General features: G+C 38.9%; 1 protein-coding gene across 1 annotated transcript; it reads left to right on the top strand.

The window, feature by feature from the left end:
* Positions 1–27409, top strand: pals1a (protein associated with LIN7 1, MAGUK p55 family member a). The gene is made up of 17 exons (XM_077566346.1): positions 1–174; positions 14509–14805; positions 15074–15245; positions 15631–15731; positions 17824–17931; positions 19041–19118; positions 19225–19365; positions 20837–20998; positions 21210–21287; positions 21422–21605; positions 21690–21761; positions 24878–24949; positions 25034–25198; positions 25280–25369; positions 26460–26572; positions 26718–26828; positions 26901–27409. The coding sequence occupies exons 2-17, from the start codon at positions 14626–14628 to the stop codon at positions 27075–27077; spliced, it is 2004 nt and encodes a 667-aa protein (XP_077422472.1). The 5' UTR covers positions 1–174; positions 14509–14625; the 3' UTR covers positions 27078–27409.
* The last annotated feature ends 367 nt before the right edge of the window (positions 27410–27776 follow it).

Genomic DNA, 27776 nt, shown 5'->3' with positions numbered 1-27776 from the left:
AGAGCGAGGAGGAGGAGGGGGGCGGTAGACGTCTGAGCTGCGGAGCCCAAGAACCGAGCAGCACTAAAACTTGTCAGAGTGAAACTAAACTGACATAGCGCCTGAAGAACTCCAACTGGTTGGATTAAAGTGTGCTGTTATCAACAGCGGAACGTGAGACTTCCTTGGAACTGCGTGAGTACTGTCGCGTTTTGGCACCACATGAAGTGGCTTTGTTATCAACAGGTGCTGCAGGAAGGGGCAAGTGAGCTAGCTAGTTAGCTGCTAATATTAGCCTGCTAACTGTAAGTTAAACAACAACACACTGGTAACATTCACTCGGCCTGTTCAGAAAGTGCCTTGATTGAGGGACGCCAGCAAATAGTGTTTGAAACAAATGGGCGTTTATCAGCACCGATTTGTTGGCAAAGACGTAACTTTGGATAGTCGGGCTGACTGCTCTCAGCTAGTTGTCACCGCGCCCTGCCCACATACAACAAAACCATGTGAAATCATGGACAAAGTAATTTACGATGAAATAATGAGAACTGACCAACAATAAAGACTAACACAAAACAATAAACACTCTTTAAATTCTGTACTCACGCAACTTTAATTACGGGCGAGAAAGCATAACTCTTCTGTCACTGATGCATCTAAACATTATTTTAACATTATTATAATGATAACTGTTATATTCGTGTACTATACCAGTTTTGTTGACGTAAATCTATTAGCCATGCCTGCTGAGGGAGGCGTACGACGTAAAACAGTTTTTTTTGTGTGTGGTTATTATCTCGAACGTTACAACAGCTAACCCATTACGTCACAGAGCAATGAGGGTGGGTGTACGTGAGATTTTAAAATAATAATTAAAACGCGGCATTCATGCAAAAATACTTTAAAAATATTTGCTAATTTATGCAAATACTTCAGTAAAATTTAAGTTCATAAAATAAATGTTATTTAACTTAATTCTCCTAAACAACCTGAGTCTCCCCATAGCAGAAATGTTCGACCCAACCTGTCTGGCACCTAGCATCACCTGTCAATCATTTCAATACTTAACCTTAAGAAAGTTATTTATTTTTGAGAACACATCTTTACTATGACCCCCAAAGGATAACAGTTAATGGTGACAATTTTAATTTGCACATATCTATATTTAACTTTAATTCTTCCATTCTTTCTTAGTAACATCTTTTTTTATTTCCAAAAAGTTCAAGCGATTAATGAAATTAATTTAAAAAATGTAATAAATCAGACATTGATGGCACAACACTCTAATTTCAGTCTTTTCTCAACCAGAAATGCTTTGTGTTGGTAAGGAGTACTTAGGGCTACTTCACAGGGGGGCATTGAAAAAAGGTTGAGATTAGAACCGCTGTGCTAGAGGATTGTGTGTGAGACATTTTTATATATCCGTATGTCAAGTACTTAACGATTTTGTTCTGTTGCTTGGTGCTCTCTTTTTTTTTTTTTTTTGCTTGAACCACTGACCTCACTGTCTAATGAATTTTCAGACTCACAGATTGGCACCACACAATCAGCTGATTTGCAGTTCTCTAGGATAGTGGTCCCCAATCATTTTTGCACCATAGAACAGATTTGCATAAAGACAAGTTAGGGTGGTAGGGGGACAAAGAAAAATCCTACGCTACTGCAATATTTTTTTCCCCCAATGCAGCCAAAATAGATACACTTTTGGGGCTGCATCAACAGCAATGCCATGATTGGCACACACACACACACACACACACACACACACACACACACACACACACACACACACACACACACACACACACACACACAACATTAAAGCCTTATACGACCGGTTTTGGGGATTGCAATTTAATTCACTCGCTTTGGTACATGTCTCAAATCATTCATTCTTGACATTTGCAAAACAGGAAGTGCATTTCACAAAACAATTTGTAGCGAAACACCAATATGGAAAAGCCACTATCTTTCTCAAAATCCCTAGATAGTCCCTCAAAAGTAAATAAGTGTGTCAATGATCATGTCAGTGTGACACAGTATGTCAGTCGCCGAGTTTACATGAAGACTTTTTGTCATTCCGATTTAAATCATTCCGAATGAAGATCTGTGGCCACCTGTTTACATGTGACGTGATCCATTCTGTTCTGCCATTTACTTGCTCCACTCTGGTAATGTACGTTCTTTTTAGAGATGCACGATAATGCTATTTTCAACCGATACGATAAACCAATAATTTAGGAAGTGCCAATGTCGATAACCGATAAGTAAGCCGATAATTGTTTGCAAAATGAACTTGAATACAAATATACTTTAAATTCCTAACGTGTATTGAAACATTGTGTAAAGAACCATGAAGCAGCATTTTATTGATATATCTGCTTCAAAGACAACCAGTAACTCATTTTGATTTTGCCAAAACAAAACAGCCATGTTTTAAAAATGCAACACAGAAAAGAAAGCCCACACTGGCGACTACCACCATAGGGGAGGGGTTGAGGAGTTGGGCACAACTTGAGCCACAACCACAATAGATGGACCATCGTGGCATGTCTATTAATATCAGCGGATTTCTTTATTATCTGGTTTATCTGTATGACGTCAAATTGGTTAATAATTGCCGATAATTATCGGCCACCGATATTATCGTGAATTTCTACTTCTTTTAGTAAGTTCTTTATAGGGCTGGGACAAACCACTTCTGTTCCGATCCAATCCGAATACTTTGGTGGCGATCCGATATGTATTGCGATCTTTTTTTTCTTTCTTTTTTAATTTTTGGGCTTTTTTTGGGCTAGTATTAACCTTAACCTATGTATTTATAAAAAAAAAAAAAGGGGGATCATCCGTCCGGTATCGCCCATATTTCACTCACTCATGGATTTCTTTATTTATTTTTTATCAGGAAAACAATATTATCATGCATTATCAATGTCAGCCATCTGTCTTGGTAATTCCGTAAATAATATCAGTAAAAGTGGGGATCAGACAAAAGTTTTCCATTCAAAACCATTGCACATACTATGCATACATTGCTAAGAATGTCCAAAAAATGTCTCTCAATCCGGACCAACATTACCGTGGCCATCTCCACCTTTGCCCACTGATCAAACATCAAACGATTGGCTTTTCCACATCTGATTTAAAAGAAAAAAAATAAGGAAAAGAGCAGCCCACGTTTTTTTTCTAAATCCCCAAGATATGAATGAAGCAATCAATGCTTTCCGAGAGGCTTTTCTTAAACGGAATTGTTGGCAGGTTTTTATGTATTACATTTAATCTATAAAAGTTAGGACTTACTTTTTAAACGTGTCTAGTAGTCATTCATCGATTTTCCGAACCGCTTCTCCTTACGATGGTCCACACCAAGCTGGAGAGCCTCCTCGCTGAAGCTCCCCTGTTCCGGTGTTCCAATGTCCAGACATTCTCTGCACAAACTATTCTGACTGGCGTGCTGAATTATTTCAAAAGTCCAACTTTTCGATGGTGTGCGCTTTGTTCAGGTGCTGTTGTGGAGCGCTCTAGCCTACAGTTGTCGCTGTAACGGCAGGCGCCGGCCACAGGAACGACGCTGAGCTACAAGCCTGCACTTTTATACGCTTGTGGCCTTAAACCAGTGGTGGGCAAACTCGGTCCTCAAGGGCCGGTGTCTTGCAGGTTTTTGAGGTTTCCCTGCTGAAACGCAGCTGATTCCAATCAACAGGATCATTAACCAAACTTATGCAGAGCTTGCTGATGAGCTAATCATATATCAGCTGTGTTGGAGAAAAAAAACATCCAAAACTTGCAGGACTCCGGCCCTCGAGGACCGGGTGTGCCCACCTCAGCCTTAAACATTTCTGTCAGAAAGACAGATGTTTGCCCCGCGATTGCTGCATCGGCGGCGTACTAGCTAGTAGGCTACACTCTAGTTTGTGTCTTTTTTGAGTTGCCTCTAAGCTGCGGTGGTGCAGTGCTGCCACCCATCGGCTTGGCAGGTTAAGATATTGTAAGAAGCCGGTGGTGCCGGCGCTGCACGGCAATATAAGGTATCCAAAACTATCGACACTCAATGGATCAATACCGCGAATCGGGACAAGCAGTATTCCCAAACGATATTTTGTCCCAGCTAGGGGTAGGCGATAATTATTGTCTTCGATATTATCGTCAACTTGGCTTTCACCATGTCCAATTTGACATTATCTAGTTTTAATACTATCTCTAAATCGGGGGGGAAAACGGCTCAATTGATTGGATGAAAAGTAGGAGGAAGTGATGAAAGTTCTCATTTGGCGAATTTGCGTGCATAGACGGAAGAGGAGGAAGTGATACGTCTTCATTCTGCAAATCAGCAGGCAGGATTCAGTCACGTAACTCGGTGGCGCCAGCCATGAGGAAGACGGGTGAAGTGTTTACAAGTGACAACATGGAATCAAAGTCCCGTATAAGTTTTGGCGCAAATGTAATTCCTGAGAAGAAAAAAAAACGTTGAGAAATTGATTTTTGTAAAACGAACATTTCAAGCATAACTTGGACTTAAACACTACAATTTTTTTCTTTTGTGACAGCTCAAACATCTAAATAAAAGTTTTCGTGCAATAAGACAACATTCCATAAGGTGCTTTTGATGACAAAATAACAGTTTATTGCACATATAAATAAACAATTGGCTGGTCTGACTGCAGCTCTGCCACAGCATCTCGACGAAGGAAAGCGTCATTCCTGGACGTGCAGCAACTTGATCACCGCCATCATGCTTTGATGACCCGATAAGGGTGCTTTTTTAATCCAAAAAGCAATCCTGCAGGGTTAACGGTTTTGTTCTGCCGATCGCTCATTTTATGCTTCCTCCCCGCTCTACAACACGCAGCAGTGACAAAGGACACTCCCAGTCTCAATCTACACTTCCTATTTCTCTTCTTCTGCAACAAGATCCTTGCGTGATACTGTCTTAATTTATACTTGCTGCCACCTGCTGGCCGTTTTGTTTCAATGACATTGCATTCAAGCCTAATCCTTCAGTCAGAAGCCGTGCCAGCCCCTCTTGTACACTCGTGCATAAAAAAAAAGAAGCTTACAACGTATTTATATGTCATGTGTACGCGGCGACTATGACGCTTATGACATATTGATATGTCATATGTATTGGGAGAGTTAATGGCTGAACCCCTGGCAACAAAAGCGAGCACGCCCCTAAATGAAAATACCCAAAGTGTCAATATTTTGTGTGGCCACCATTACATTCCAGCACTGCCTTCATTCTCTTTGGCATGGTGCTCCCGGAGTACTTTAAACCCTGATTCCTGCAGTCCTTCCGATATCACGACACTATCTCCATGTTTGACTGTAGGCAGGCAAGACACACTTGTCTATGTACTCCTCACCTGATTGCTGCTACACACGCTTGACAGCATCTGAACCAAATAAGTTTATCTTGGTCTCATCAGACCACACGGCATTGTTCCAGTAATCCATGTCCTTAGTCTACTTGTCATCATCAAACTGTTTCCGGAGCCCTGACATGCTGACCTCCCGACACCTTTAACTTCTGCAGCAATGCTAGCAGCACTCGTACATCCATTTATACAAGACAAGCTCTGGATGTGATTTTGAGCATGTGCACTTAACTTCTTTGGCTGACTGAGGCGAGGCCTGTTCTTCTGAGCGGAACCTGTCCTGTTAAATCGCAGGATGGTCTTGGCCACTCTACTGCTGCTCAGCTTCAGGTTTGCTGGCTATCTTCTTTTAGTCTACGCTATCTTTATATAGAGTAACCATTCTTTTTTTTTCTTTTTTTCTTTTTTTCTTTTTTTTCTTTTTTTCTTTTTTTCTTTTTTATCTTTAGAGCGTTTTTTTTTCCATGAGGTGCCAGATTAAACTTTCACACTTACACACTTGCACCCCCTTCACATCTGAGACATTGTAACACTGACAAGTCACATGACACTGGGGAGGGACAAAGGACTAACTGTGATCAATTTGGACATTTTCACCTAGGGGGTGTAATCACTTTTGTTTACAGGGGTTTAGCTATTAATGGCTGTACATTTACACTGTTATATAAAGTAAGCTGCACTATAGCCTGGTTTACATGAAGCCATGTATTCCGATTAGAATGAATCTGAACGGCCAAACAGAACGAAAATGCTCCATATAAACACCTCAATCAGAATGAAAAGGCTGAATCCGAATGGAATTTCATTCAGAATCACAGGGGTGGTATATTCCTTTCGTCAATCCGAACGCGCATCATTTATACACTTCAATCGGAATGGCGAGGCTATGCTGTATTTGGTCATGTTGCTGAGGTGATGAGGCCAAGGCTGATATTTACGGAGACTGATTAAGCTAACAAGGACAAGCGCATGGGTTCCCATCCAGCACAATACACAAGTCCTCTGTTCTCTGGAATGTACTCTCACTCTCACTCTCTCTGTGACCTGATGGACTTAAAATTAGGCCACATACAACTGAAAATGTGCTACTGATTCAGTGTTTGAAAATTGTATATAGTGTTGTCATGCTTGCGCTGGCAATGGCCAGTGGTGTAGTCAGGGCTATACATGACATATTGACCATTTGCACCGACGTCACGTGATTGCGTGACTGCCCTATGACGGATGGCGGAAGGAAATGATTGTTGAATGGAATTGGATGTGACCCGGAGCCACTTGGCGACTGCTATTTTAAAAATTAAAAGTTATTATTGCCCATACTGCCTGTAAAAAATAAAAGCGACGAATTTGCAGATTACATGCATGTCATGGCGCATGGTCAGGATTAGGGATGTTCGATACCACGTTGTGTTCATCCGGGTCATCTGCAATGGAAAGAAAAGCATTATTGGTAGTCTTGTGTGTCATGGCTAGCCCGTGTTAGCAACAGAGCCTGAAACTTCAGGCGCATCTCTCAACCAAAATACTTAATACAAGGTAAACATCCCTTTCACGGCACCATGGCAGTGATAAAGCAGCATTTAAAAAGGAAGCATGTTGTGATTGATGCCTAATAATATTTTTGGCATACGCAGGGGTGGCCAAGTTCGGTCCTCGAGAGCCACTATCCAGCCTGTTTGCCATGTCTCCCTCCTTCAGCGCAGCTGAATCTAATGATTTGCTCATCAGCAAGCTTTGCAGAAGCCTGATGACGATCCTGATCATGAATCAGGTGTGTTAGTGGAGAGAAACATGGAAAACAGGCAGGATAGTGGCTCTCGAGGATCGAACTTGGCCACCCCTGAGTGTATATAGTCATGTCTGGAAGCTAGCATTTGCACAGTGTGTTTAACATGATGTTCTGTTTGACACACTAACATATTTCTAAGGTTTATAGAGGCTTTAGTCAGCAAACTCGCGTTTATTAACCAAAACAGTTTGCCGCCGAACGCATTGACATCGAACGTGTTCCCTCACGGAGGTCGTTTTCTCTCTTTTGACTCGTGAGTCGCGACCACGCACAGTGTTGCGTTTATGAACTCGGACATAGCAAGACTCAACAAAACATGACAGCTTTGCCACAATCCCTCAACGGCCACATATTACAATAAAGCACAAAATAGTTCGTTATAATATGCAGTACAGTTGCAGTTCCTCATAATCTTTAAGGATTTATTTTATTTTTTTTTTTCATTTCAGGTGCATATCATATTTTGTTTGTGTAGATCAATTTACTGCTTTTAAAATACACATAATAGTGAAGCAAAACAATATATCTCATAAATGTTAAATAAAACAAAATAAAAAAAGAATGCAAGTTTTCATTTTAGTTGTGTTTTCCTAATTTTATTCATCTGATTTCACTACCTTCTACAGTAGACATATATATATATATATATATATATATATATATATATATATATATATATATATATATTTAAAAAAAAAAAAGCTTAGTCCCCAAGAAGAGTGAAATATTATAGTTTCATAGTATTAGTGCTACCCTGCATAGTTTTTGTTTCAATTTTAAAATACACTGATTTACAGCAACAACAACAACCAAAATCTAAAGCCTTAATATCATCATCGATTTATAAATGTCAGAAATTATGGTACAAGCTACAAAATCGAATCAAAGTTCAATGTACTATAATCTTAATTGTCTTCATTATTAATGTGTACATACTTTTAAAGAATTAAAAGTATAAACTAATGATGGTTTTAAAAAAGAACAGCTGCTTGTTGGTGCAATATGCTGCCATTTACATATCGTTGCTGTCCTGTGAAAAACATGTACATTTTTGTCATTTTTGACATTTTTACATTTATGAGATGAAACTGAATACAGACATCCCAAAAACGTTTTTAAAAAAAATGGACATAAATGTTTTCCACAGGACGACGACGATGTGTTCCAATTAGTCTACTAAGCACGACTTCTGTTGGTGATTAATCGACTAGCAAAATAATCGTTTGTGGCAGCCCTAATAAATCGGCACTTCTATTCCTGTTGTCAGAGGAGCAACATTATACATATATTTTAGTGCTGTCAGGCGATTAAAAATTTTAATCTAATTAATTACAGGATTTTTTATTAATTAATCTAATTAGTCTATTTTATTCTCATATCTGCTAAAGGTCCCCAAATAAAGAATTTGAATTCTAGGACATTACAAAATTGTAGTGCATGACTAATCAATTGAATATACCAAGAAGAGAATATTTGAAATCTACATTTTTATTGTTGGAGTGTGCTTCATAAATGAAATTCAAAAGAAAAAGTTTAAGCACATCAACAATTAGGCCAGGCATTATTTTAAAAGATAATGTAAACTTGAATTTTGTTCAAAACTATTTTTAACAAAATTTAATCTAAACTTCCACAAGCTGAGGTTCAATGTATGGATGGCATGAGATGAACTGATAATAGCTGATAATAATAACCCACCGCAAACTAGGTTACAAGATTACCTGCGAGTGAAAAGAGTCTTAAATGATAAATCAGGATGGAGCAGGATGGAAAGGACCGTTATTTAATGCTCTATTTTTGTTATTTCTTCAGAATGAGAGAGGTGAGCCCAACTGTTATCTAGTCTGAACTACTCAACTATGATCCAGGTCAGGTTCCTTTCCTGCCCAATAGGTGAAGGTAACATTTCACTATGGCCAGCTTCTTAAACCAAAACTGCCAGGGATTGAATCAGCAACAGCCTTTTAGAGCTGTGACTGAAAGCGGTCAGTGGTCAATTATTAAGAGGATGCATTTGGGTGTGTGTGGCCAAATGTTCATGAACAAAACCAAACCGTGTCTAGGTCTTAGGCAGGTATAATCTTACTTTTCTTACATGTTAGCATGTGTGATGTTACTGGCCGGAGATCGATAAACTGTAATTTTTAAAACATGTTTATACATGTTTTATCATCTGTCTATATGATAAATTGAGGGATTCGGAACTGCAATCCATGTTTACATACATCATGTTACATGAAACATAAAGTCTGTTGGATATGTGGAAGTGTTAAAGCCATTGAAATGTTTGCAATATTGGTGTAATTGACACAGTTTGTATGATTTATTTTTTCCAACAATATATTTATAAAAAATGTTTTTAAAGGTATCGTCCGATCGATTTGTTTTGGCCTGTCTGGGATTTTTCTGGGCGCAGACTCAATGTTTTCCCTCCAGCCAAGCCGCGGAGGCAAGCAACTGTCAGTGACATATGCAAATATCACTGTGCGAATCCCCGCTCCTGATTGGTGGACTGGTTCCATGGACATGTTAGGAGTTTGATTCCTGTGTCTTGTCTGCATATGCAAATTCGGCTGTGCGAACCCCTGCTCCCGATTGTGGACTGGTTTCACAGTTGTTTCTGGTTGACTGCTGTCCTCTACTTCCTCGAGCATCAGTTTTAAATGTTGTGATGTAAGTGATTTGAACAAGATCAAACATCAAACACAATAAATAATATTAAAAAATATATTCTTTTCTAATTTAAATATACTAGAGCTCCTCTGAATTTAGCGTTTGTCATACGGAAGGTTCTGAGTTTTACTCCCTCACGTTGCACGGCCTAGATGTTATGTAAAGTGGGAAAACATCCACCTTTGAATAGCAAAATTGCAGGCAAATTAATAAGTGTCTGAAGCCTGGAGAGAAAATTGCTAAACAGAACCAGAAGTGAATTTACTTCTGTTACAGTGTATGTCCGTCATGAGGAGTGAGCATTAAGGTTATAAGTATATTAATATAGTATAAAATATTTGTTATCAGGGATGTTATTTGTTGCCACAATAAAGGTGGTCCCAAATTTTTATTAGACTTTTGAGGTCTTCACAATGAATGCTCTCATTACATTACACCAGGACTTATATTTTTATTTTTTTTTTAAATCTTTTTAGCTTAGCTTCTAGACATGAAAATAAAGTTTGTTGCTATACACAAGGTGAATTAAGTAATACAAACTGTTGATGCTATAAGCAAAAATACACAATTTGCCCATTCGTTATATTATAATATTTTTATTTCATAAAACCCTTGCTTCAGGTCCCTGGGACAAAAAAAAAAAATGCTCCACAAAATTAGAGACTTTCTGCCCAAATGACAACATTGATTCACAAAAGGCAAAAAATAATTTTGATCCTTAGGGGTGTCATTAACTCTTTTACTGCCAAAAACGTTAAATGACGTTCAGTAAAAACCTGAGGAGGAGCGCCAAAGACGTTAAAAGACGTTCACCAAGTTTTTTTTGGGGGGGGGGGGGGCTGGTGGAGGAAATCCTTGGCCAGCTGTGCTGAAAGTATCAAGCAGATCTAGTTAGTATAATGCCTATTTTTGGCCCCTAGATGGCAGCGATGACTCTCTTTGGACAAGATTGGGTAGGCGTCAGTAGAAGACGTGAGGCGGAGCTAGAGTGTTGAGGGGGCAATGGCTGAGGAAGCCATAATGGTGACCGGTTGCAAGCAGCTCACGCTTGAGCATTTTTTTCAAAGACGAAAAGCATCGACCAATGCTAAAGAGCACATTGATGACGACGATGATGATGATGGTGACTCCGAGGTTGACGCCGAAGTTGGAAGCGTTGACGCGGCGGCTATGATCACGTCATAAAGCCTCACCGGCTAGCGATGCTAACGCCGGAAAACGCGGAGCACAACCGAGCACGTTCAGGCGAACGTTCAATCGGACGACAAAGAGTGCCCCGAGTCCAATGCATATTCATCGGAGGAGTGGGTACAGTTTGATCACGGAGAAGACACTGGTTATGGACTACGATGCCACCATGAATGGAGCGGATAAGATGGATCAACCACCCGGTATAGGAACTGAAGGACATGGGGAAGCCAGACGTAACACCACCGTAACGTCGCCGTATCATGATCCTGAGAGTAGACTTGATGGCAAAATGGCCAAACACACACTGCAGTATATACTTGCTATTCCCCGGCAAAAAAGCCAGCAAAAAAGTGTAGCGTCTGCAATCGCAGTGAAACTAATCTGTTGTGCAAATCCTGCTGCGTCCCCTTGCATGCAGGGGAGTGTTACAAAAAGAAAAACTGTATTTGAAACATCCACACAATTGTAAATAGTACCACGGTTGCACACATTTGTAAATAGTTTGCGAAATTGTTTTGTCAAATTGTTACACTGTTGAATGTAAATAAACGTATTTTGCTATCAAAAAACACATTTTCATTGTTGGTGGTAGTGTTTTACAGAAGTAAAGCACTGTTTAGGTGTTTGTGGCATCATTCATGGGGAAAAAAGGTGTCAAATTCACTAGAGTGCATGAAATAATAGTGCACATAAAAGTTGTCAACATTAAGTGTCCCCCTTTGGGCTCATAGCAAAGCTCTCAAAAATAAATAATTGTAAACGGAATTGTAAATAAAGTTCAAGTGATTGACCGGGGAATCTAGGTGGCAAAAGACAAGTTGGGTCGAACCATTCTAAAATGGGGGAGATGCAGGGTTTTTAGGACACTGGAATTGAATACCCTACTGAATGTAAAATACAAAATACGTGCCAAACAAGAAATCAGGTGTCGGCATCAAGATAGCTCCGTTATATTTCAAAATAAAACAGTTTGGGAACTCGTTTTTTTAGGAAGTAAGATGGCTAACTACATAGCTTGACATGAGTCAGACATTTTAAAAGACAAAAAACAAGCTCAAAATAAATTAAAAATGACAAAACACTATTTAAACACAAAACGTACTTAACCATGGTAGAAGTCCCAGAAATAATGTCCAAAAAGCATATTGATGTGACGACAGGAAAGTGTGGCTATTGTTTATCAGTAGCGTTATATATACACGGTTGTTATTGCGTGAACTCAACTGTCCAGCGTGAACCCTGGGGAATCTTGTGGTTTCACGAGTGCGGATTTTCCGACACGTACAGCTCTTGTAACTCATTCGGTGTGAATTGCAGTCCGTATGGATGCCGTACAGAAACCGCTTCGCAGTCGGTGGGAATTCATCGCTGTTGAGTCGCTGTGTTGCCGCGTGCGTACAGGGCAGCAAGCCGCCTGCTGTGTAAAGCGAGGGGAGAGGGGGACGGAAGAAGAGTTACCGCAATTGCCCTGAGTCTGGTCTCTCAGGCCAGGCAGGCTGCAAAGCATGACCTGCGGATCATAGGTTTTTTGATCGGGAATAAAAGGCTTTGATCAATTATTCCAATCACATACTTTATCATGAATATCGGCAGATCATGATCGGTGGCCAATCGATCGGCGCATGTCTAGTACCAGTCCTTTAAAATGATAGTATGAAGTCATTTATGCCCACTAAATATCACGGTACGGTACTGGTAACGGTCCTGGTAAAGTTTTAATCACACTAACACTCCAAAAAGTCCCACCCTTTGTGTAAATATTGTAAGGGATGAGTGTCTTGATCACACAAATACATGGTCTTGTATACACACACATATCTCCCCCCAGCCGTGGAATTTTGTTCCCAGAACTGCCTGGCATTCCTCACTCCTGCACCATGGGATCTGAGCATTGTGTGTGCGTACGCATGTAAATTCACAGCCCTGCTGGTGAGAGACAGCAGATTAAACTTAATGTTGTAGTTGTGATAAAGAAAACTCAGCTTTTTAAATATGACTTAGTAATAAAATAAGAATATACTAAAATTACAATTGAAAACAAATACTGGGTGCTCCTGCTCCTACGATTTGGCCTCTTGGGGGCAGCGTGGTGCCATGCATCCATGGTGTACGCACAACAAAAGAACGTTTTTGATTGAATTCTATTAAATGAACTATTTTTTCACAGATTGGGAATAATTTACACTATTGATTATCTTATTTGTGGGCATGCGTTTCCACAGCAAGAATATTCATTATTTGAAGGAACATCACTCCCGAGTTGTTGCTAATTTTTGTTAGCATTTGAATGGGTTCCTCTATTCACTGTAGCATTAGCGCTAGGCTCGCAATGTGTTAAAAACAAGCATGTTTTGTATTTAAATATACAGTGGCTGTAAGTTTTCTTGTCGTGTGTTTAGTTTTACAGTTAACTTCAACTGATGTGTCATTAAACAGCTTAAAGGATGCTTAGTGACGGCGGAGTCACATTGATTCGCTCCGGCCTTGCGGCAAGCAACTTAGTGCATTCAGGGTACTTTCACAACATAGGGAACTTGTAAATGCACCACGCCATCCTGCACATGAATTGTTCTTCTTTTATTATTATGTTTTACAGATCGAGAGAATCCAAAATTGAACTCAATTAACTTTTTATTAATCGTCCAGCCCTAACTGTAGGGATGGATTTTCACTTGCAATTACTGATATACATATAATTTTCATCCATCTCAGCGGGTCGCCAGGTTGCCACTTGCTGTCCACTGAAAATGACATCACAATTGCTCAGGGCTCAGGCAACCTTTAGTGCATGGATAAAAACAGGTGAATTTTGCTTAATTGATATTTCACAAACGCAAGATTAATCAGAATATCATGTTTAAGACTTGTCGGGGTTGCATACAATATATTAATGTAAAGAATTTGGGGAGGATTGACTTCCACTTTACGAAAATAATCCGAAAAAAAGTATTTAGTTTTTCAGCCACCGATTGTGCAAGTTCTCCGACTTAAAATGATGGCAGAGATCTGAAAATCTTACGTGATTTCCACGATATAAAAAATAAAATAATAATGCATCAGTATTATATAGTACTTTTTTGAACACTCAAAGACGCTTCACAATGAATACATTATTCATACATTCGCACATTCATGCTCTGGTTGTGGTTTGATGGAAGTGTGGCTGCCAGTATGCGCCTACATCCCCTCCGACCACCACCAAACATTCACACCCAGCCGTACACCAGTGTGACACTGGAGGCAAAGTGGGTGAAGTGTCTTGCCCAAGGACAAGACGACACGTCTCAGCTAGAGCAGGATTCGAACAATCAACCCTTCATTTACTGGATGACTTCTGAGCTATGGCTGCACCACATTTTCACATTCTCTATTTCTGTCTTTATTTTAAGTGGGTGAGCTTGCACACGGTAGCTGACTAAACATTTTTGTGCCACTATTTAAACATTAAAAAAAAAAAGTATGCACAAGTTTAACTTTTGGTGTGTTTGCTTTCTCCACTAGGTGCAGGTAACATGGCTGCCATGTTTACTGAGCTACCCTCCTAGAAATCCGTATAAAGTGATATATCTGGGCAACCCTGAAATCTGTAGTCGTACTGTGGCTCTAAGTGTGTGAGGGATGACAACCTCTCATCTGAATGGCCATGTTGCTGGCGAGGGAGGAGGAAGAGGAGGAGATGAAGAGCTCAGGGTAGGACAGCAGCACAGGGAAATGGCCGTCGACTGCCCAGGAGAACTCGGGAGCCGGACATTGCCAGTCCGGCGATCTGCTCAACTGGAGAGAATAAGACAACACCAGGTATGCAAACACACCATATGGTTGCATGCACTAAAGATTTTACCGAAAAATATATTTTCTATTTTTACAGTGTCTTTCATGACTAAGACGGACCCTGACAAGAATAATAACTGAGGATATTGGTCACTACATCCTTGTTCAGTACATACATGTTCTTTTTTCTGACAGTATTAGGGATTATATTTGCTTTGTTTGTAGAGAAACTTTGCTAATCGGCCGCCAAACGTCTCATAGTCTCACGTGCGTCCTTGACTTGTGTGTTTGCTAGGAGGACCTGCGTCGCCGTCGAGAGGAGGAGGGTCGGCAGCTAGATCTGAATGCCTCACTCAGACTGAAGAAGCTCTCCCAGAATCCCCACATTGGCATTGACAACCCCACATTCCTGCAGGACACGTACACGTCACAGCAACCGCCGCTCGGCAGTCGAGACACTTTGCTTGGTATGACAACTAACATTTCAGAATAAATAAAGTAATAGAAGTGGCATTTATTTCACTTTTGGAGCATACATAAAGTTAGTTAGTGAAAACGGTGAGCTGTAGAAGAGGAAGCAAAGCTTGGAGTGAAAGGAATGTACGGAAGAACATGTGGGAGGGAATTCCACAGGGAGGGAGAGACAGACATAAGAGACTCCTGGAAGAAACTTAATTAAATCTCTTGGGGACTGTAATGTTTATACATGCTCTACTCTTCACTATGAAATGGGACAAAAGCATTTTTCAATTACTGTGAAGCCAGTGCAAGGCAATATTCTCATTATGCCCTTGGGCAAGAAGTTTAGATGGTAGAAGCTATGAATTGTAATATCAATGTTTTTTTCTGCAGAGTTGGAGGAATTGCTGCTGTCACTGAAGCAGGTCCGGGGCTGTCTGTCCGACCAGCAGAGTCAGAATGACATAGAGCTGGTTCTTGCACTACTTAACAAGGTAATAGATTGGGCATTTAAAGAGGAACACTTGGTCAAGTTCAATAAGGATAGTTCATACATATGGAGATTTTGGAACAGTCATTGCCGTAGATTTTTGCTATCGAAGATAGTTCAGTTAAACTCTGGAGTATTTTTGTTTATTGCGTGGTTTGTATCAAAAGCTGACAACTAACAGTGATATTATGTTACTTTGTACACTGCTTTACGCCATGAAACCGATCTCTTAGTCCTTTAAGAACAGAAGGCACATTTTAATTGTGTTTTGAGATCAGGGAGTGTGAGGCTGAAGTTCAAACATTTGCTCTTGCTGCAGGACCCCATTACAGATATCACCAACGTGATGCCACCGGGCGCCAGGTAGCCCCTGAGGAATACATGATTAACCAACAGGCCTGTTCTAAACATAGCTCATTAGTGAAGGGACATTATTTTCTATCAATGTTGTAGAAGTGATCATTAGAAAGTGTGAACGCAAGCAGAGATTTATAGAAATAAAGTGCTGCATTATGATATTTTTGTTTCCTAATAACTGTGAGAAATATTAAACATGAGCAGTGTCTTTATGTAAATAAACATAAATTTTAATACGAACATACTGTATAAATGTAATTTGGGTAAATTTGTTATTTCACAAGCTTGTGTCAAACTGGTAGCCTTTTTTACATTAGTACCCAAGAAGTAGCTCTGACTTTCAAAAACATTGGTGCCCCATGTCCAAATACATTCAGTGGGTAAAAAGGTTTCAAGGAGGGAAAAACCTCCAGGTTCTTTTGACTTGCAGTAGCTCCGCCCCCAACAGCTAGTAATCAAATGCATGCAATTCTCTACATTTTGGTCCCCTGTCTACATGCAGATTAAATCTGAGGTCCATGAAAATTAAATGGCCATGTTTGTCTTCCTTCTCCCATATTATCACTACATATAGGATAGTTAAGTTCAGTGAAACCTAGTAGAGTACATTAAAGTTGGTGCTTATAGTTTTTGTTTCTACTGTAATTCTTCACATGATAATTTAATTTAAAGTATAATTCCTAACTGTAGAGAGAACTGGCTTGGATCAATCTAGAACTTTGACCTTGAAAATTCGGTGTGACATTGTCTGTTGCGTTATGGTCGGATAGCCATCAATGCTCATGCTAATAGCCTGCTTTGTCTGTAATCAATTAAGCACTTTTAAAATTTATACACATTTCTCATACATTGATCCCCGTTTGTTTTAGACCCACTCACAAGGTGCAAATCTGACATTATAGAGATTTTTTTTTTAATGAAACTATTTTTAATAATTTTCCTCTTTTAAAAGTATTCCTTGGCTCCTGGCCTCAATTTGTCATTTACACAATTCTCCAAAGATAAACAAATTGTTCTTGCTTGAAGCTGTTTCTTTCTCAATATCAGTTGAGGTTTACTAAAACACAGACTCATAAAACGAGAATTCAACACTGTTAAAAAAAACACACACACACACACACAGTTAAAAGCTGTCCCAGGTTTTTAACGCTATAGCATACAGAAGGCTTCGATGCAGGCTCTGAACTGAAGACATGCTTGAAGCAATGGTAATTATTACAAAAAACGGCCAGCAGAGTATAAGGGATCAACCAGCGCCATGTTGCAAAAAGTTATTTCCCCAATGTTTTAAACAGATTTGTGAATAATGCTGCAAAACAGAAACAGATAGAAATGTACTTTTTTCCTAATGAAGGAAGATATTTTTTCTTTTGGTAGGTTCCATGTTTTTGTAGCAATAAAACACAATATTCTGTGGGCCTTGCAAAATCAGTCAAAATCCAGTAAAATAGCCGAGCGCGAAGGGGGTTGCTTCAGTGAAATGGCTGGGAGTGAATGAGTTAATTACTTGTTAACAATAAATGTAAGCATCAAAAATGTTCTTTTTCATCATCATCTTCTATTGCGCAGCATGTCTTCCAGTAAACCTCAACGGCACAATGTGGTACTTCACTGATGGCGCGCTACTCTAAATTCAAACTTGCCTGTCTGTTGTACAAACCTGGACATAATAGTTGGCAGATGTTTGCTCTTGTTTTTACCCATTTCTGTCACTAAATGTTTGTGCCCTTTGTGTCTAGTCTGATTTCCAGTCTGCACTCAAGATCCATAATGGTGTGGCCAACACCATGCACAGACCCTCTCCCCCATACCCTCAAACACACCAGGCACTGCAGCTGGCACTGGAGGTAATATGTAACTGGTGATCATCTTGCACTCGACCCCACGACCACAGCTTGAGAGCAAGCTCCTAAGCCACCGCCTTGTACACCTCTTAAGGCATCAGGGAGGGAAATTTACTGACTGCATTGTAGCACAACCTAGCTAAAAGCCCAGACTTGTAGCCTACTGGAAAGTGCAGCTCCGAAGGCATCGGGGAGTGAGGTTTACTAAACGTCCTGTCGCACAGCATTAGCTGACATCCGTCACAAAAACTCTCATAGCCCCACATCATAACATCACTCTATCTAGGGCATGATGGGTAAGGAAGCCTGGTCCTCGAGAGCCACTGTCCTACCTATTTTTTTTATGTTACATTAGATATTTGTTTCCCTCCACCAACACACCTGATTTGGTCAACAGGATTGTTCTCAAGCTTCTGGTCATTAATGCAAGACCCACGTGTAATTCATTACCTACTGACTAACAGCATGCTTGCAATAGTGTACAATTTTGGGTCATGAGCACGGATGGAAATGTAATTAATCTTTTTCAGACCCAAAATTAATTTACACGTTAAATATAATTCAATATAGACTTAAGTGAAGACACTTTTATAAAGAAATAAAACACTTAAAAAACACACACACAACTATGTATTACTCTTAAGTGAGGGAGGACTACAGCTTCTCCATTGAAAACGAGTCTCCTTCCATAATAACATAGGGAAATGTTTTGGCATACAAGTTCAGGAAAACTTAAGAATCACAAAGTGGGGTGTCACATGGTCATTAAAAAGTTTAATTCACTGCAAATTTCTTTTGATCATTTAAAAAAAACTTTATAAAATTTTTTTTATTGCCTTGCGATTGAGATAGACACACGGGGTGACCTGATATTTCGTGTTCGATCTGAACCTAGCACTCAACAGACATTTTTGTCAACTAAACAGATCTACTGTATGGATCACTATATTCAATTACTCAAAAAGCTTCAAATGCCTAATAACGTAAACACAAACAATTTAGTCTGTGTGTTAGTGTGGCTGCAAAAGTCTAAGTCATAATTCAAAGAAGAGATTTTCCCATTGTCTTGCTTACACTTTTGTGTTTATTTTGCATCAATGTTGTTGATTCAGGTCAGAAATCTCAGCCAAACAAGTCAGAACAAAGAAGGACTGGAACTCTGCAGTCTCCTGTCAGACATTCACTTCCAGGTGAAGACTCATACCTTCTTAAACTCTATCAACAAGTTAAGAAAATAGTAATTTGGTATTTGTTGTGAATAAGTTCCTATGGAATGTCCGTGTCTTTATGCTGCAGTCTTTGCTGTTGGCACATGACAGCATAGCAGAGAAAGAAATGGAACTGGAACCACTGACCAGTCAAACAAAGACACTGACACAATGGGGAGGAGAGACTGTAAAAGTTGTTCAGATAGAGAAGGCCCAAGACATACCACTGGTAAGACAAGTGATATACAAACAGATGCAATACTATAACTCTGATTTGAATTTCTGATCTGTGATTTGTAATATCAAATAGGTCTACTGTATTGTCTTCGTGTTTAACATTTATTTTGTTTCTAATTACAATCATGATGCCTTTTTGACTTGACTTTTTTTTATTATTATTAATAGGCCGCCGATTATAATCGACCGATTATTGCCTTTCAAACATCAGCCAAAACAATCGGCCGATTATTTTCCCCTAAAAGGTTATCATTGAAGAAAACCGAAGTTTCGGACGCTGTAAAAGTACCCTGAATGCACCATTTTGCTTGTGTGGCATTAGCAACTAGCTAGTGTGTGGCGTATGTTATTCTGGTTATTCTTATTCTGTTATCCCTAAGCGTCCTTTAAGTTGTTTAATGACACCCCAGTTGGAGTAAAACACACGGCGATAAGAATTACATCCACTGTATATTTAAATACAAAACGTGCTTAGTTTTTAAAACATCGTTAGCCTAACGCTAATGCTAAAAGTGAAGTGAGGGTCCCTTTCAAATGCTAACAGGAAGTTAGCATTGACTGTTTTTCCTTCAAATAACAAATATTCACACACAAATGCTGTGGGAAAACATACCCACAGGTAAGATAACACTACGCAAATGCACAAATTCTTCCCGATGTGTGAAAAACAAGTTATTTTAATAGAATTCAATCACAACTCTCTTCTGTACTCACTTTAAGTGTGTACACCATGGATGCAGGCACACTGCCCCTAAGAGGCCAAAATGTGTAAGAACAGTCAGTATTTGTTCCTACAGTTTTTTTCACTTGCTAATATTTTAGTTTATTCTATTCTAATTTCACTTACGTATTGTTCTATTTTGTCATTGTCCTTTCAAGTTATATTTAAAGTTGATATTTTAAGCATTCAAAGACTTTTTCTCGAAATTCAAGGATGCAAACATCCAAGGATTTTTTTGTTTTGTTTTAACACACATTTCCACATGACATGGCACGAAATACAATCCCCGAGGATTCAGGTTAGCCCAGTAAGTCCGAAGACTTGTGAAAGTAACACAAGATAAAAATATATAAAAGAAAAGGTTAATGCTTTGCAGCAGTTGTAAACAAGTAAAAAAAAAAAATTATTGACACATAAATCTATACAATAACCTTGTATACTTCATGAAATTTGTTGATAAGGTCATACTATGGGCTTGTCATTTAAAGTAGAGAATCGTAATAGCGAAAGTTTGTGCGTAAGTGACACCCATTGAAATGGAATTAGGTGTGGGGGAAATTGTATGCATTAAATATACATTTTTAAATAATTGGCAGGAAAAAAAATCGGCGTCAGCCTCCAAAAATGCGTATCGGTCAGGCCCTACTTTTTTTCTGACCTTCTGACTGGTCACTGTGCGCATGTATGCAAAAAAATGTGGCAGCTGTCATCTCACACCTGGTCTGTGTTTTTTTTTCTGCAGGGGGCGACGGTCCGTAATGAAATGGAGAGTGTGATTATCAGTAGGATTGTTCGAGGCGGAGCAGCCGAACGAAGTGGACTTTTAGCTGAAGGAGATGAAATTTTGGAAATAAATGGCATTGAAATAAAAGGAAAAGATGTCAACCAAGTTTTTGACATTCTAGTAAGAATACACAAATGAACAAAATATTTACCGCATTTCTTGAGATTTATTTAAGTTTGTGTTACCGTATATAGAGTATTGTTAAAAAGCATGCATTATTTAAAAAAATAAAATGCTTGAAGTTGGAATTGTTCTGTTGGAGCTCCACAGCAAAAGTGCAAAACAACAACCACACTATCCAAAAGTAATTTGCAAAATGTCTTTGTTTCAGGCGGACATGCACGGCCTCCTGACCTTTGTACTCATTCCGAGCACTCAGAGCAAACCTCCCCCAGTCAAAGAGAATGTAGTAAGTGCTGAAGCAGTGCTGACATCTACAGTCTATTGATGTCATATAGATAGTCTAAATATGTCATAACAAAAAAAAATTGTACAAAATGTAATTGCATCCCATTTTCTCCTCTTCCTCTTTGATTCCTTTAGGTTCATGTGAAAGCACATTTTGACTATGACCCATCTGATGACCCCTACGTGCCATGCAGAGAGTTGGGCTTGTCCTTCCAGAAAGGAGATATTCTCCACATAATCAGCCAGTCGGACCCAAATTGGTGGCAGGCATATAGGGATGGCGATGAAGATAATCAACCTTTAGCTGGATTAGTACCAGGTCCTTTAAAAAAAAATAATAATAATAATAATTAAAATCTTTAGTGTTTATGATGTATTGAATCGTGTTTGTTTTTTGTAATAGGGAAGAGTTTCCAGCAGCAGAGAGAAGCCTTGAAACAGACGATAGAAGAAGACAAAGAGCCTGAGAAGTCAGGTTTGTCTACATGAGAATGTCAGAATTTTGCAAATGAAATGTTTTCAGGTGCTTTACACCAATGAGGTTCATGAATGGTGAGACACTGACTCCGATGCAGTCAGATCCAAAAATATTTGACCTGTATTTAAATTTTGACCTTAATTAAAGCATTTGCTTTAAGAGTTTTTAATAATTTATCAAACAGTTCTGCACAGGACGGAAGAGGATTAGGGCCAGTGAAGAGGGAAAAAATGGGTTGGCAGGATTCTCACGTTATTGTCAGACTTTAAAGTTCTGACAAAAATCTCAAAATTCTGACTTTAAAGTGAGAATTCTGACTTTGTGACGTAGAGCTATGAATTGTGTGTATGTGTGTGTGTGTGTGTGTGTGTGTGTTTGGGGGATCAAAAAGTCAGAATTCTGAGAATAAAGTGAGAATTCTCATCTTAAAGAAAGAATGCTGAGAATAAAGTCAGAATCCTGACAACCTTTTTTTCCCCTCGTCACTGGCCCTAATCCTCTTTTGTAGTTCAACATTATAAATAAGAAAAAACGAAGTATATTTTTAAAGTTAAAAATAATTTGGTCTTACGTTTTTTATTCGATATGTTATGAAAGCAGCTATTATATAATTACCCTGTCTGATCATAACTGCATGTCTGATGTTTTTAACAAACAAATCCTTAATTAATTAATTAATTTAATTATTTATTGGAGTCAAACGCTGTTACCTCTAGTGTTAATTATAGCCGCCATTTCTAAATTTAGTTTGAGTTTGTTTATTAAAAGGACAGTGTGCAGTAACATTAAGAAGATGGCTGCACCAGATTTAGCACAATGCTAGCTTCCATCTATAGTCGCCATAAAATAAGATAAGAGCAAGTTAAGATTACATACTAACAACATGCAAAGTGCTAAGTACGCACACATCAAACAAGTCTTAAAAAGTGCAGAATTATAAAATACAACAATTTAAAAAATCTATATCAAGCATAAAATACACAAGTCACTGAGGTACAGTAGTAGTCGTAGCAGTTATTGTAGCAACAGCAGTTATACTTTTAGCTGTACCCATCAGACGGTACCCATGAGGGTATCGTCTGATGAGCATGTACCCAAGTAGTAGTAATGTGCACAGGACTGGTATTCAAGAAGCCTGCCTTTGACTGCCTATGAGAAACTATGAAAGTTTGTGTTTTTTAAATAGCCTGTTCCACTCTTTAATAGCTTTATAAGAAAAGGCTGACTGAGAAAAGGCAGACTTTCTTTTTGGGATGTTACAGCTGCCCCTCAATGCAAACCGTGACACCCTGTTTGTTGATTGTAAGCGTAGATGTATAAATGTTTTTAGTGGGGGCGGGGCTGCATCATTGAGAATTGTATGCACCAAACAGATATCGGAGTACCTAATAAGGTTGTCGAAGCTTAACATACAGTGTTTTACAAGTATGTTACAATGGTGGTGTCGCATTGGCTTTTTATCAAAGATTTTTAAGGCTTGATTATGTAATGATCTGATGGGTTTTATAGTGGTTTGTTTAGCTTGAGACCATGATGACACGCAATACAAAATCTGTGACAGAATCATTACATTGAGGTATAATTTTGCCGCTTCCAAAGATAAGGCGCTCCTAATGTGTTTAAAAGTAGCAATGTTAAATTTACGGCATACCGCTTTAACATGGTTATTAAATTTAAGTGTAGGATTTAAGGACACACCCAAGTATTTGACTTCTTCGACATTTTGAATCATGAAACTATCAGCATAGATTATTTTTTTTGGGGGGGGGGGGGCATATGTGATTGTTTTGTCTGAGAAGTACATAGAAACAGTCTTCTCTGTGTTTAGCGTGAGGTGGGACTTGGGACTTGTTCAACCACACAGTTGCTTTAATCATTGCACAAGATAGCTTAGCTGCAACAGAATTTGCATCGGAGCCGTGGGTGAAAAAAACTGTCATCCGCTTACATCATATACGCCATTAGCCACGATTTTCAACAAGTCAAGTTAACTCGGTGGTTAGAGCTATTGCCTGCCACCACGGAGTACCTGGGTTCAAACCCTGCTTGGACCACACTTTTGTTCATTCAATGGTTCGATACCAACTGACTATCAGATCAGGAAATAGGGCTGGGTATTGCCAACAACCTCACGATACGATACAGGGGTCAGGATACGATACGTTTCGTGATACATATGTATCCCAATACATGATCTTCAAGGCGATGCATATCCCAATGCTTTACATTAATTTACTTGCATTTTTAGTGTTAACAGTATATGTACAGTATACCCAAATGATATGTCCATTATGCTGGATGGCAAAAAATACTTATGTATAGCATCTCTTCTGGTTAACCACCAAGCGGCATGCCTGGTCTAAATGTGCAAGCACTGTAGAGCAGTAAATATTGGCGTGAAAATTTACAAAAATACAATTTCCAGTCCTGAACATATTAAAGACCATTTCTGATTTGCAAAATGTTCTTTTTTTAAATTATTTAATTGCACAATAGACATACTTGTTTTTAAAATGCTAACAAAAAGTTCAGGGAGTTCCCAAGATCATCAGTGTGCCCTTTATAAACTTAAATGAAAACTTAAGTAATTAGCTCGGTATTCATTTCTCCAGTAAATAATTTTTCAAAATTTCAAAATACAGTATCCGAAATGTTAATTTTTTTTTTTTACTTATCTTTGTTATAATTTCAAACAATCACAAAAGGTGCAGAGCGTTCCTAGGGTCAGCAGCATCTATTATAAAGTTGACTGAAAATTTCGGTCCCTGTGGTTAACACAGTTTTAAATAGCTCTTTTATCGGCCGTCACTTTTTTTTTCTTTCTTTCTTTTTTTTTTTTGGCCGATACCGATATTTGTCAAAATGCCGAATATCCGCACCAATAATCGAGCCGGCTGATAATGAGTCTGGCCGATACCAATATTCGTCAAAATGCCGAATATCGGTACCGATAATCAGCCCGACTGATAATAGGTCTATCCGTAAATTTAAGAACTTAACCTTAAAAACAGTTATCCATCATTGAGTCACACATCATTGAGCAGACATACCCCATAAAATATGCTAATTGCTTGGCTGATAACACTCATTTTGCATATTGTCTTTGTTTTCAGGGAAGTTATGGTGTGCAAAAAAGAACAAGAGAAAGAGAAAGAAGTTCCTTAACAACAGTCCAAAAAATGATGGTACAAGCTGTATGCAATTAGTATGTCATAGACGAAACACTATATAACCATTGTTTATTGTCTGCCCTCTGCCAACTGGCCTAGATGTTGATGAAGAGATTCTGACCTATGAGGAGATGGCACTGTACCACCAGCCAGCCAATAGGAAGCGGCCAATTGCATTGATTGGTCCAACCAGCTGTGGGCAGGGGGAACTTCGACAGAGACTTCTGAATAACCAGCCAGAACGCTTTGCTGTTGCTGTACCTCGTAAGACTTCAACACACACACGGGCATGCAACATTTGTGTGTGTGTGTACTGCATTAACTACCTGGGACTGTGTGTGGCAGACACTACGCGGAGCCGGCGAGATGTAGAGCTCGGTGGTCGAGATTACCATTTTGTTTCTCGTCAGACGTTTGAGACGGAGCTGGCTGCTGGTAAGCTTTCACATGTCACTATTTTAAATGCTAAAGAATTGAGGTGAATTCTTATGATATAAGCAAAACGTCTCATTTTCTAAACTAAGCTTTACGCTACTGCCACCCACAGGCCCCTTATTTACTCATCGGACTATGAACATGAACTCACTAACTAATGGCAATCACCCAAATGAAGACCCTGTTCAAAAACTGGACACATTTTGGGGGATGCGAAATGGATTTCAAAGGGCTGGAATTTTTTTCACTTAATTTCAAGAGTTTCTGGTCAACTTAAATGGGAAGTTACAGGTGGAACTAAATTGGAAATATTCTAAATAATGGAAACATTACATGATAATTAACTGTGAAGAGAGGGTAATTTAATGCGTAGGAGTCCTATTCGAGCACTAAAACATTTTCACAAAGTTGAGGAATAGACTTGAATTTTTATGAATTTGAATTTTTTATCTAAAATTTAGCTTTGCTAGATTTCATTGGTGTTTACTCATTTTTGCAATGTAATATAGCTAAGTTTCATCAAAATTCACAAACATGTTGAAAACACTTGGAAAAATAGCTTTTTGATCTCTTATACTGTCCTGCCACCTGCTGGCCGTTTTTGTAATAACTATCATTGCTTTAAGCCACCTCTTCAGACCAGAAGCTGCATCACAGCCTCCTGTATCCTCTTGCATAAAAAAATGTATAAATACGTTTTTGGGAGTGAAGGGCAACGTTTTAAAAAAATATATATATTTACACGTTTTTGGGTTTGAATTAGTTAGTGGCCCACATTTGTGGCTATATTTTGTAGTATAGTCTGCTGAAGAAAATATTAATTCTGTAAGGAAATTCAAAGATTTCTAACAAATCTGTGAGGGTATATTCGTTTTTGAGTTACTTAGTTTTGACTGTTGTTGAGAATCAAAATGATCAAAAAAGCATATTAAGATCATAGAAGAACATTCTAGCCAATATCTCAATGTGCATGAGATGCCTTTTTCATCAATTGTCAGAATAATCACGAGTGATGACCATATATATACTGTAGTGCCTTTCAAGGCACCCAAGGATGCTTATGTTTATACACATTCAATTATTTTTTTAGGCAAGCTGATTGAGTCCGGCGAGTTTGAGAAGAATCTTTATGGGACCAGCACTGACTCAGTGAGACAAGTCATCAACACTGGAAAAATATGTGTGCTGTGTCTACATACTCAGGTAAATGCACACACAAGCAGTAACATTTATGCATGACTTTAAACTTGCAACTTTTGTTGCCTACATGTTAATTTATGACTGGAAATCTGGTTTGTTTCTTGAGTTAGTGATTAATTCTAAGTGAAGTGTGTCTGTATAATTGTAGGCCCTAAAGGTGCTGAGGAGTTCCGATTTGAAACCATACATCATCTTCATAGCTCCACCTTCCCAAGAAAGACTCAGAGCCCTGTTGGCTAAAGAGAACAAGAACCCCAAGGTGCCTGTGAAAATCTACGCATTGATTATTGTGCCAGAGCCTTCTTAACCCTAATTTGTGTGATTGGGACAGCCCGAGGAGCTACGAGACATCATTGAGAGAGCGCGGGAGATGGAGCAGAGCTGCGGTCACCTGTTTGATGCCATCATAGTCAACACAGACAAGGACAAAGCCTACGCCGAGCTGCTAAGACTCATCAACAAACTGGACACAGAACCCCAGTGGGTGCCTTGCTCCTGGCTGCGCTGACATGCTCTCACACACAAACACAGAAATACAGTGCTTAACAAATTTGATACTCTATCACCTATTGGAAGGTTAATGCCACTGAATCCCTAAAATTACAACATTAGCAAGTACCAATATTTTTTTTTAGGTTATTGTAATGGTAAACCCTTGGGCATGTTACGTATGGAGGACCAAAACTGCCAAGATTAAAAATAAATAAAATGACTAAATAACTAGAAGTGAAAATAAAAACAGATATAAAAATATAATTCAAAAATTAAATGCAAAAAATCTATATAAATGGAAATAAAAACGTGTGTGTGTGTGTGTGTGTGTGTGTGTGTGTGTGTGTATGTGTGTGTGTAAAGTAAAAATAAATACAAAAAGAAAAAACGAGATAAAAAAATATATATAAACATAAGTATATAAATAGAATTAAATATCAATCAATAAATAAAAACGCTAGGCTCTCACATTTATTTCATGCTGCAGACGCTCTGTCAGGTCAAAATGTAATTCAAATTAGGGGGCGGTCCTAAGCGTGTCATGGGTTTGACGCCGCCTTTGCAAACTGGCGAGAGTGAGCGGTTCGGCGATCGAGGAAATCTTGCCGGCTAGCATGGAGAGCTCCAGCAATGGACAGCTATCTTGTCCATTGTCACCACGACTTGCGACGAGTTGCTCGACAACAAGTCTTGGTGACAGTGGACAAGATATCTT

Source organism: Vanacampus margaritifer, chromosome 1 (assembly GCF_051991255.1).
Source record: "Vanacampus margaritifer isolate UIUO_Vmar chromosome 1, RoL_Vmar_1.0, whole genome shotgun sequence".
Classification (NCBI taxonomy): Eukaryota; Metazoa; Chordata; class Actinopteri; order Syngnathiformes; family Syngnathidae; genus Vanacampus; species Vanacampus margaritifer.
Note: the sequence above shows the minus strand (reverse complement) of the source record. Positions and strands in the feature narration are given on the sequence as shown.